Source organism: Notamacropus eugenii, chromosome 3, assembly GCF_028372415.1.
Source record: "Notamacropus eugenii isolate mMacEug1 chromosome 3, mMacEug1.pri_v2, whole genome shotgun sequence".
Classification (NCBI taxonomy): Eukaryota; Metazoa; Chordata; class Mammalia; order Diprotodontia; family Macropodidae; genus Notamacropus; species Notamacropus eugenii.
Genome location: NC_092874.1, coordinates 200,592,694 through 200,605,386, shown reverse-complemented (window position 1 = coordinate 200,605,386; position 12,693 = coordinate 200,592,694). Strand labels below are relative to the sequence as shown.

Below are 12,693 nucleotides of genomic sequence, written 5' to 3'. Positions count from 1 at the left end.
ATTTGTAGTTGTTCATTCTCTCTTATTCCTATGTCACTTGCTCAATCTTGCTGTTTCTACCTCCACAATACTTTGTAATTGTTTCTCTTTGCCCAGGAACCTTGTGGCTCTGCCCCTCCCAGTTTGATTTTTTTTTTTAATTGAAGTTGAGTAACTTAGAGAAGCATATTCATTGAAGGGGTGTATCTCACCCAAAGTAAGATTGTGATAAGACCTAATCCTGAAAGGGTCAGGGTCTTCCATTGCATCCTGGACCATCTCCTGTCCTGATGAATATTTGCACAGCCCTCCCTCACTCAAAGTCAACTGCTAGTCATGTCCTGGTCCTCTTCGAGAATGAAGGACATTCTCTATACTGTTATCAAACTATTTTTTCTTAAGCAGACATTGACCATGTCACTCCCCATGTCAGTCAACTCCACTACCTTCCTCTTATAGAATCAAATATAAATGCCTCTTTTTAGCCTTTAAAGGCCTTCATAGCCTTTCGGTAACCTTTCTTTTCTGCCTTATTATGTATTACTCCCCTTCTCTCTGTTTCTCAAACACAACATTCTATCTCTTGGCACTGTTGTCTGAGTATTATTCCTGGAATGCACTCCCTCCTCACCTCCATTTTGTAAAACCAGCTTTTATTTCATCTATCTTTTTCTGACTTTCTTAACTGATAGTGACTTTCTTTTACTCAGCTTTTTGTTTACTTTCTATTAACTATTTTGTATTTATTCTCTTTGTGTACATTCTGTATATACTTACATGTACTCTTGTATATCCCTTAAGAATAAAGACTGTTTCATTGTATCCACAGCTCCTATCCACAGTGCCTGGCAACATACATAATAAGTGCTTAATGAATACTTATTGATTGATTGATTTTCCCCAACTGCCGTTCTCCTCTATATTTAGTTATTTTGAATTTGTTTTTATTTATCCTCTTCATTCAGTCTATACTTCAGTAAAGGTAAGCTCCATTTGAGTAAGACTTGTTTCATACACTGTCTTTATATACTTAGTTCCTAAGAACAAATTCTTCTCCTTTCCTTAAGCTAGGTGGATAGAGCTCTGAGCCTGGAGTCAGGAAGACTTGAGTTCAAATGCAGCTCAGACACTTCCTATCTGTGTGACGCTGGGCATGTTACTAACCTCTGTCTCAATTTCCTCATCTGTAGAATGGGGTTAATAGTAGCATCTAGCACAGTGCCTGGCACAGAGTAAGCATGATAGAAATGTTACATATTATTATTATTCCTTAGCACAGTGCATGAACATTAGGTATTTAATAAATGCTTGTTGATTGAAAATTCAGAAACTAAAGATGGGATGTTTAGAGTGAAGGTGGCAGAAGGGTAGAGGATGATTGAGGATACATAACTGGTGACTGAAAGGATGGTGCTGCTCTCAGCAGAAATAGAGTAGTTCAGAAGAGGAGTGGATTTTTAGGGAAAGAGAAGAAGCTATTTTGGACTGGTTGAGTTTGGGATGCCCATACAACATGAGTAGGAAAATGTCCATTCAGCATTGATAAGTTAAATGTATAGATCAGCTGCATAGAGATTATAATTAAATCCTGACTGATGAGGCCAGGACATTGACACTGTGTCTCTGACACTTAAGTGTCAGAATTGAAAGAGAAGGGGGACAGGGATAGAGCTTTGGCTCTATTAGGACTTATGATGTGAATGACAAACTAGTGAAGGAGACTCAGAATAGTCAGGAGAACCAATAGACAGTGGTGTTGTATCTCAAAGAAAAGAGGTTGGTCAGTAGGGTCAAATTCTGCAAAGAGTCCAAGAAGAATTTGACATTTTAGAGATTATTGGTAACTGTAGAGAAAGCAGTTTTTATTGAGGGGTGAAGTCAAAAAACTAGTTGTAAAGTTGACCCTTTCAATAAGCATTTATTAAGCATGTACTGTGTGCCGGGAACTGTGCTAAACACTGCGATATAAAGAAAGGCAAAAAGACAGTCTCTGCCCTCAAGGAGCTCACATCTATTAGGGGAAACAATAACCGAAAAAGCATCTTTGTTTACATACACACTCACACACATTGTGTGTATACAAACTATATTCAGGTTAAATAAGAAATAGTTAACAGGAGTAAGGCATGAGAATTAAGAGGATTTGAGAAAGGCATCCTATAGAATGAAGGATTTAAGCTGGGACTTCAAGGAAGCCAACCTGTAGGCCAGTGTCACCATGTTGAAGAATGTGTAAGGGAGTGAGTGTGAAGGTGTACAAAGACTGGAAAGGGAGGAGGCAACTAGGTTATGAAGGGCTTTTGAAAGCCTAACAGAGGACATGAGTATGAGGTGGCAGTGTCAGAGGAGAGAAGGTATTTTGGAGAGATATTTCAAAAGTAAAATCTACAAACTTTTGCAATAGATTTGATATGGATGGTGAGAGATAGTGAGGAGTCAGTGACTCAGGTTAGGAGATCAGATTACTGGGAGGAGGGTGAGAGATAGTGAGGAGTCAGTGACTCAGGAGATCAGATTACTGGGAGGAGGGTGATTCCCTCAATAGTAATAGGGAAGTTTGGAAGGGGAGAGACTCAAGGAGGAAAACAATGAGTTCAGTTTTGCACATGTTGAGTTTAAGATGTTTACTGGACATCAGTAGGGATATGTCTGAAAGGCAGTTGGAGATGTGAAGTTGAAGGTCAGTAGAAGGGTTGGGGCTGAGTAGGCGGATTTGGAAATCATCAGCATAGGGATCATAATTGAATTTGATGGGAACTGAAGAAATCACCAAGTTAAATAATACAGAGGGAGGAGAGAATCCCGTGGGGCACTCATGGTTAGTGAGTATAACCTGGATGAGGACGTAGCAGAGGAGACTGAGAAGGAGTGGTCCGATGGTAGGAAGAGTGCTAGGAGAGAGTGGGGTCCCAAAAATCTAGAGAGGAGAGTATCAAGGAGAGATTAACAATGTCAGAGTCTGAAGAGAGGTCAAGAAGAATGAGGATTGAGAAAGGACAGAATAAAAACTGTTAATAGGGAGTTGATATCCCTTATAGGTATAATAGAATTAGGCTAATATAAGAAATATAAGTAGGAAAAAGAATAGAGAAATCTAAGGTATAATCATGCCAGCGTATTGCAAAAATGGAGCAGAGGAGAATGTTATTGGTTGAATAATTGTTAGCTATAGTGTTAATGGACTGATCAGCATAAAGGTGTAGAATGATGGAAGGGCATAGATTGGAAGGAAAGCAGGTGCTAATGATATTTAGAATGTTAGACTGAGCATGGTAGATGGAAACAACAGGGACAGGGAAAAGAGCATAGGAGTAAGATTTTGTTGTTGTCTTTCATGAGTTCAGTCTTATCAATATTGTACTTTTTTAAAGGGGAGCAATCTAATAGCTCTTAGGTATTGCCGCATAATGCCTAGCTTGTACTCTGCATATGGCAGACACTTTATAAAGCTTGCTGACTGCATTATTAACAAGCTATGAGTAGGGATTGGCTTGGGAGCGTCTTGGGGGGAAATGTCTTTTTATACATATTCTTTCCCATGTTTACTTCTGGCTTAGTTTTGGTTTCTCTCTTATTATGTTTAAGGATCTGGCATTACTGCTGTAGCCACATCTGTATTTCTTGCCCAGTCCCACCGCAAGCTTCATCATGCTCTTATGCCTCATGGGAAAGGTGGACGCTCTTCAGTCAGTGGGATCGTGGCTACTGTATTTGGAGCAACAGGATTTTTGGGTCGATATGTTGTCAATCACCTTGGTAAGCTTGCTTGAGCATATGTATAGTCTCTTTAAGATGTTCATCTTCCACTTAATGGGATCACCTGTTTAAAATTCTGAACTCTGTGTATGTTGCCTTTGCTGCTTTCCAGAAATGTTCTGTATTACTCCTAAGTTGCTTTAACAGAATTCTCTTCCTTTGTGGAGTTTATGTTTCCTGATAGTAAGGAGTGGTCCAAGAATGGACAACAAAAGAAAATTGTAGGATGTTTTACAATACCTTCTGCCTGCCTACCTAGCCTGTATGCCTCCTAGTTAAGTGTTATCACACTTTCAATGTGGGTTGAATCCAGGGGCTAGTGACCATTCTGAATGGAAGGATAGAGTGGTAATAAAGACTACAAAATATACTTGGTCAAGTTGGATTGAACCAGTTTCCCCTCAACATGGCTGCAGGGAACCTAAGATGAAAAAGTTTTTAACAGTCCTTTCCCAGTTTACTCTTTCCAGTAGACATCCATGATTTGTCTGCATGTGCTCATAGCTAAGTAGATTGTGCTTTGCTCTTTATTTCAGCCCATCTTTTCTGCCTTTTTAGGGCGCATGGGATCACAGGTGATCGTCCCCTATCGTTGTGAACCTTATGATTTCACCTACCTTCGACCCATGGGTGACCTGGGCCAGATTATTTTTTTGGTAAGAACATAGTAAACATTACAAACATGAGTTATTCCAAAAGCTGAGTGAAAAAGCAGGGCAGTTCCCCTTCCTACGCAAGACCAGAGGGTAAGGGCAACTCCAGATAAAGAGGAAGCTCACCCTCTTAGGTTCCAGGTTAACTTTTCCTTTTTTTTAATGTCTTGTTGATGTTCTTTTTTTTTAAGTTGGTCATTTCTTGACAGTACTGCCTTCCTTATTTAATCCTGCCTGATAACAAAGAAAAGCATTTGCAAAAGAGACTGATAGCTTTCTGAAGAGGATGTGCCACATTCTGTCCCTTTGGCCCTCCACCTCTACCGAGATGAGTCAATTCAATTAACTTGAGTTCAGCCATTTTAAAGTATGGTTTTAGTTACATTACAGAGGCCATAGTGTATATTGTTCTTTTTGTTCTTCTTTCTTTGTCCTGTATTATTTCCTACAAGTCTTTCAGTGTTTCTTTGAATTCTTCATTTTTGTCATTTCCTTTCTGTGTAATAATATTCTATGTTACCCAGAAACCATGATTTGCTGGGTCATTTGCCAGTTGGTGGACATCCACATCCACTTTGATTCCTGTTTTTTGTTGCCACAGTAAGTGCTGTGGCACATAAATGGACAGGCTAACTGTGTAGTATTGTTTCCCTAAGGTAAAAAGGAGATGATTTCTCTGTCATAAATGAAGCCCTGTATCTCAACTTTTCTACACTTTACTGCCTTCTTCAGTGGCTTTCCTTTCTTCTACTCATTCTCTAGTAGAGGCACAGTCAGTAATTCAGACATTCAACAAGCATTGTGTGGAAAACATTTTGTTAGACACCTAAATTTAATTATACTGTGAGAGAATTTGGAGTATAAAACGTATACTGTATAGTTGTGTATTACTCACTTTGGCTCAGATTTAGAGGATCAGGCAGTTTTTTCAATGTGCTGTTATTTGTCATTCCCTTTTTCAGTGTGCTGCACTTTCCTTGCTATGAAAGTTTCTTTTGTCCAGTCCACCTTTACTTTTACCATCTATTCCAAGTCCTTCCTACTCAATTCACTATTCTACTCCACAGCAGCAACTCCACAGTCTAAGTATTCTTGTTTCACCTCCACACAATATCCCTCCCTCACCTTCTCTGCTGAAGATCCGGCCTCATATTTCACTGAAAAATTGAGGCCATTTGCTGAGAGCTCCTTCTTCCCTTCTCTACATATCACACCACTTAAACATTTTCTGCGACTATCTCCTCCTTCATGCCAATCTCACATGAAAAAGTTGTCCTTGCCAAAGCTAACTCTACTGCGTGTATTACTTCTCCCTCCCACCCTACCCTGTCTTCAGTTTCTGTAATCTTCAGTTTCTCCCACCTATTGGTTCCTTCCCTGTTGCCTGCAAATATGCTTATGCCTTTCCTGTCCTTAAAAACCTCTTACTTCATCCTCCAACTCCAGAGCTGTAGTTCTATATCTCTCATCCTGTTCTTGACAAAGCAGTCTGCTATGTGTCTTTATTTTCTTGCCTCTCAACTCTCTTCTAAATGTTTTGCAGATTGACTTCTGAATTACCTTTTGACTGAAACTACCCTTTCCAAAGTTACTAATGATCTCTTAATTGCCAAAATTAATGTCCTTTTTTCAATGTTAATTCTTCTTGACCTTTCTGTAGACTTCGTTGATCACTTCCATCTGGATACTCTTCCCTCTGGGTTTCCATGATAGTGCATGCTTCTGTTTTTCCTTCTGTTTATTTGAGTATTCCTTAGTCTCCTTTGCTAGTTTTTCATTTCTGCCACACTCATTAATTCTAGGTGTCCCTCAAAGCTCTCTTCTGGGTCCTCGTGTCTTTTCTCCCTTTTTTTTGCTTTCTCAGCTCTGATGAGTTTAGTGATTATACTTACACAGGTGATTACCAAATCTAGGTATCTGGACCTAATTTCTTCCCTGAGCTTCCATTCTGTATCCTTTATTGGCTTTTGGACATCTCCAGTTGAATGTCCCATAGGCATTTCAAACTCAGCACTCCTAAAGAAGAACTTGTTATCTTTTCTTCAAACCCTCCCCTCCTGCCAACTGTTCCATTTTTTTACTTTCCTCTTGGATTCTACTTTAATTGTTAAAAGTCAGAAACCAACAACCCATTTGCTTCCCCCACTTTCCTTGTCTCTGAAGGTAGCAGCTCCCACAGAGAGCCCTGTCTTCCTCTTGGTATAATCCAAGATCTCTGTCACCCCATTGCCTTGTGGTCAAGGTCTGAACAAGTGAAGCTCTCAGAGGCAAGGCAAAAGGAGGGATCTGACTTCAAAGACAGTGAACCCCACCCACCTTCCCACCTCCAGAAAATCCAAATACAAAGATCCTAGAGAACAATGACTGAGTGAGAGTCACAGATCTTCCCTTCAGCCAAAGAGCTATGAAAGAGGACAACTGGCCAGGACCAAGGCTTGGTGGTCCCTGGTGACAGTTGAATTGTGGGACAGGTCAAACCCTAGACATGAAAATATTGTCACCCCTCTAGCCCATTTCCAGTATCCATAGTGAGTGGGCTTAAGCTCCAAAAAATACCCCACTTCCACACAGGGCAAACTCTTACTCTTGGGACTGTGGACAGGTGACTTGAAAAAAGGTCCCTCTCTCTGCTAAAGAAAGAAGAGGGTAGAGGAAGACTCTAGGTGCAAAACATGGAGAGAGTTTCTAGAAAGGTTGGGTCCTAGTCAGTTGGCTCATGGATCCTAGTCAGCTTCTCCACAACCTTGATCAGGTCATCTGTGGTGGCTTCTCACTTCATACCACTGTTGTCATCATACTACAAGTTAGCCATAACTTCTTGCATCTTGGGCCAGCTGATATCCAGGAAACTTTCAATCAGATCTCCATCAATGAAATCTGTTGCTGTCTCTGTCTTGTGTTCTCCAAAGGGAGTACTCAGTCTTGCCAACATTTTTGATGACTTTATTGAATCAGTTCTGCATGTCCAAGAGGAGATTGTATCAGCTTTCTGATGGTGAGGTCACCAGAGCAGTCATGCCATTGACTGTGCCAAAGAGCGTGAAACCTTGCATGGGAATGGAGGTCTCCCCCAGGTTCTACATCACTAGGAAACTGTGGCATAAGACATTGACAGACTTCCCCATGTGGAAGAGCCCCACCTGCAGATGCTGCCACTCCTCCTCAGTGGTGGCAGCACTATCCTTGAGGGCACTGCCATCTTTCCATTTACTCAGGCACTTATTCTTCATGTCATCCTTAACTCCTCATTCTTACCCTGCGTAACCAATCCGTTGCCAAATCTTGTTCTATGTCTCTCATATATCTGTGTCTTTATATATCTATATATACATACATGCATACACACACAGATTTATATCTGTTTGCTATTCTTCATTCAGTCACTACTCCAGTATAGACCCTTATTAATTTTTCCTGGACTATTCAAATAGCCTTTAGAATGATCTCTGCTTCAGATCTTGCCTTATCCATCCTCCATTCAGTTGCCAAAATGTTTTTCCTGAAATGTAACATTCCCCATCACCTCCCCTGCAACTCCACTCCACATTCAATAAATTCAACTGGTTCCATATTACCTCTAGACTCAGATATAAAGTCTTCTGTTTGATATTTAAATTTGTTCATAACCTAGCCCCTTCCTGCCTTTTCAGGCTTATTACACTTAATAACTCCATTACATACTCTGACTTACATGCTATTTCTTGCACAAGACACTCTGTGTCTTGTCTCTTCCTTTGAATTGGTTTTCTCCCATGCCTGGAATGTGCTCCCTCTTCACCTCTGCCATTTAGTTTTCCTGGTTTACTTCATGACTTGGCCCCAACATCACAGGCAGGAGGCCTTCCCCAATCCCATCAGCTATTTGTGCATTTCCTTATGAGATTACCTTCTATCTGCTCTGTGTGTATCTTGTATGGACCTACTTATTTACATGGTGTTTCCCTCATTAGAATGTGAACTCCTTGAGAGCAAGAAATGTTTGTGTATTTCTTTGTATCTCCAGCACTTACCACAGTGCTTAACACATAGTAAGTGCTTATTAAATATTTTTTGACTGTTTCCTTCACCTTTTTGTTCTTTATAAGAGTGAAGTCATAAGATCAAATGAAGCTGGCAGGGGCCTTAGAGACCACTTAGTCCATTCTCTTCATGATAAGAGTTAACTTGTTTGGAAGAACAAATAGATTCAAACCAAAGTTCTCTGGATCTACTCCTTCCACCCCACCATAAGTTCTCTTCCTTTGGTTTCCATCATAAACTCTTACCTGCACAGCCTCCTTCCTCACAAACTGGGGCAGTGTTGATATGAGCTCTGTATCCAAGACTTTATTTTCTTATTGATGTCTTCTCAATGGGCCTTGTTCTTAGGCCCTTGTGATGACTGTTTGTCCTACTCCTCTATTCTATATCAGCTCCTCCTGGGCTCTTTTCTTACCATTTTTCTCTAAAGTTTTCAGTTATTTTCATATCCCTTTCCCCTGTGTGCTGACCTGACTCCTTGTGAAGGGAGTAGTTGCATTTTAGCCTAATTCCAATTCATTTACTCCCCCCCGTCTCCCTCCCCCTTCTTTTTCTCAGAGTGAGGTAGTGTAGTGGATAGAGATCTGAGCCTGGAGTCAGGAAGACCTGAGTTCAAATATGGCCTCAGATTATGACTTTGGGCAAGACATTTAACCTCTGTTTGCCTCAGTATCCTTATCTGTGAAATGGGGATAATAATAGTACCTATTCTCAGGGTGGTTGTGAGGATCAAATGAGATAGTAATTGTGTAAAGTACTTAGCATAGTGCCTGTGACATAGCAAATGTCATATCAGTGTTAGCTGTTAATACCTATTATTATTATTATTTTGTGGGATACACATCAGTATATTAAAGGCAGTCACCAGCTCCTGAGAAATCTCTGTTGCTCTTCTATTAAAGTATTTAACATAACTAAATACCTCATATTTATATTTGATACAAGAGTCCTTTCTAAATCCTTAGTCATTTTATGGGGAGTGGTTTGAAATTCAGAAATTGTAAGTTAAAATTTAGGCCCTGTCAATTGTATTTGTAGCTTTTGGCAAGTTACTCCATCTTTCTGGATCTCATGTTTCTGATCTGTAAAAAGCCAAATAAGTTGCTACTAATACTCAAAATTAGATGTTGACAAGCAAGAGGAGTCCTTTTTACCTCTCCTGTTTATGACTGCAACGTTATCTGAAGAAGAACTTAACTCCACCAAATTTGTCTTCTCTCTGGCTAAATATCAGTAGAGAGAACTGACTTCTTGATTCTCCTACTGTCCTAAGATACGGAAGTAAGAATTGGCATGTTTGCTGTTCTGATTCCATGAGCTCCCCAAAAGAAAATGTACTACTTGGTGCCTTTTCCTGTCCTTTGGAAATGCTGACCATATCTACATGGAGGAGAAGTATAGAGAAGTAAACAAAGCAGATAGACATCTGGAAACCCTGCCTGTTGTATTAAACAGAGCCTTCATAAAATACTGTTAATTTGCAAATACAGTAATAAGCAGTTGAACACCTTTCCAAACTTTGATAATGCTGTGTTGTATATGACTGCACCCAGTGTTCTTTGATCTTATCTGATGCTGCTCTTATAGGAATGGAATGCCAAGGACAAAAGTACCATCCAGAGGGCACTGGAGCACAGCAATGTTGTTATCAATCTTGTTGGACGAGATTGGGAAACTAAGTAAGTGCTTGAGGTTTTTTTTTCCTTCCTTTTCCCTAGAGTTTTCTGGCCAGCAGATGTAGAGTTGTCCATTAGTCACAGAGTATGTATTGAGCACCTGGTATGTGCTTGGCACCATGCTGAATTGGTAAGGGATACAAAAGAATTTCAAGATATTTAGGTTATAGTTGTAGTTGTAGGGCTAAAACAAAGATTTTTCAAACAATACATATACAGTATAGCATATAATTAGACAAATTGTTAACAATACATTAAATGCAAAATTGAGTATGAAGTAGTGGGGTAGTGATCTCTAACCTCTTTTCAATCTTTTTTTGTCCTACTTCTTATTGTAGCATCTTTATATACACTTCTTTGCTCTTAGAGGCCTAATGGCCTTTTCTGAGAGACAATAATGGCAGTCATCTACCACTTTAGGTAGTTGTGAAGGATAGTACTTTTGTTTTTGAATGTGTGAGAATTGTAAAATATGCAATAACAAGACATAGACTATATTCTGACATGTTTTGAGACTTTAGAATTTTGGGGGAAATTATCTAGCCATAGAGTTCTGTAGTCCTCTTCTCAGTTCACAAGCGAAGTAGTATATTTTGGTAGCAGTGAAAGAAATGATGACAGAAAGAGGCCCCTCTCTTGTCTTAGTGACCAGAACCTTAACTTTAAGTATTCATGATTTGACTTTTGCTTATGTTTTGGCCAAGGACAGTGGAGGAGGCCCAGGGAAGTAAAGTCCTTTATACTAAGTCATTCAGAGCATTTACTTAGCCTTAGGATTTGCTAAAGTCTTAGTATTTTATGTGATGAAGAACTAATGTTATCAGGAAGACTTGGGGGCATGATGTTATAATTTATAGTTAACTCTTGAGTAGTTGTATTAGTAGAGATGAGCAGGCATGGATAATCCAAAAATATCTTTATTTGTCTACAGAACATGTTGTGAATTTTGTATTTGTGAAAATTCTGGGAGTTCACATCAAACAAGTAATGGAGGTTTCCTGCAAAGACTAGGCTCAGGCCCAGGAATGTGAAGTAGGTGTCCCATTTTTCCCATTGATTGATACCTAACTACTTTCCTGTAGCCCATTTCATGCTGAGCAGGGCCAGCTAGGTGGTGCAGTGGATACAGCACCAGTGCAGGAGTCAGGAGGACCTGAGTTCAAATCTTACCTCAGACACTTGACACTCACTAGCTGTGTGACCTTGGGCAAGTCACTTAACCCTTATTGCCTCATCCTGGGTCATCTCCAGTCATCCTGATGAATATCCGGTCACTGCATTCAGATGGCTCTGGAGGAGAAGTGAGCTTGGTGACCTGCACAGCCCTCCCTCACTCAAAACAAAGTCAAGTGCAGGTCATGTCATCATTTCTCTGATGGCATGGTCTTCTTCGGCAACAAAGGATGAACACAACAACAACAACATGCTGAGCAAGGACTGTTCTTTTTTCTCAGATAGAAGATTTAGGACAGAGAGGAATGTTTCAGAATTGAAGATTATGGAGAGGGAATAATTTTGAGAGTTAATAATGAATTTCAGAGTGTGGCTGAAGTAGATTTGAGATGGAGGCCAGTTTGTTAGAAAGGTAATCAGCACTGTAGAGATGTTGAAGAGGATGAAGAAAAAATTGGACAAGATGCTAAAGCCATTGAGAAAAATAGAAGAGTTGTCTTAGACTTTGGCATGAATGAGGGAGTTGGGAGGGACAAAAGTAATGGTTTCATCTAGGGAAGGGTCCAAGGGACCAAGTTATAGTTAAAGCAAAGAAGTAAAAGGAGCACTTGAAGAGCATTTGAAGACCTAAGGGGGTTTGTTAACTATAGAGTAGAAAGGGTTAGTGGTATGCGTATGAGTATATGAAGAGCAGGGGTGGGTAGACTTGAGGAGGAAGGGTGGAGTTAGGGATGAGAGTTAGCTGAGGGAGAGATTTATATACAGATTGGTAGCTCAATATAACAGATTAGAGAGAAAAGATACTAGGTAAGCTAAAGGTACTTGTTAGTGATAGGAGAAGAGAAGTACAAAGAGAGGAGAGTTTAGTTAATGGATTTATAGAATTTGCCCCACAGCTCATTTTGGATTTTCATAATCCCCAATTCTCTTTAAGCTGGGCCTCTAGGAATTCTGGGTAGTCTGCTGGCCAGTTCAGACTTTGGAGTGTCCTTCCTGAGTTACATATTTAGGAACAAGTGAAAAAGTCCCACAGGATTACCCCAATGCTTGTTTCTAGTGTTTCTTCTAAGTCCCTAGATTTTTGTCACCCCCACTCAATAAGTAGTTTCTAACATGAGAGCAAGAATTAGCATGGACATAATTGGTGAATTCATTCCATTCCAAAACTGATGATTGTGGTGTCATTGACTTTATAGGAGGCATTAAGAATGTATCAGTAGTCATGTGGAGAAGAAAGTAGATGACAAAGGGCTTTTTTTAATCTCCGATTTTGTGGCTTCATCTGTTTTTCCTCCTGTTTGATCATCCATTTTTTTGGCTTAACATTCATTACCTTAGGCAGAGTTGGGCAAAAAGTTAGGAGCAAGTAAGGAACAGAGATGTTGCTCATTATTGGTTGAGGAAACAGAATAGATTTAGAACAGAAGGGGCTTTAG

General features: G+C 39.9%; 1 protein-coding gene across 1 annotated transcript in view; it reads left to right on the top strand.

The window, feature by feature from the left end:
* NDUFA9 (NADH:ubiquinone oxidoreductase subunit A9) overlaps positions 1-12,693 on the top strand; it is a 28,879-nt gene that overhangs the window by 1,193 nt on the left and 14,993 nt on the right. The window contains exons 2-4 of the mRNA XM_072653982.1: positions 3,565-3,735; positions 4,294-4,391; positions 9,996-10,087. Coding sequence (XP_072510083.1) covers positions 3,565-3,735; positions 4,294-4,391; positions 9,996-10,087 — 361 coding nt within the window. The remainder of the gene's footprint in view (positions 1-3,564; positions 3,736-4,293; positions 4,392-9,995; positions 10,088-12,693) is intronic.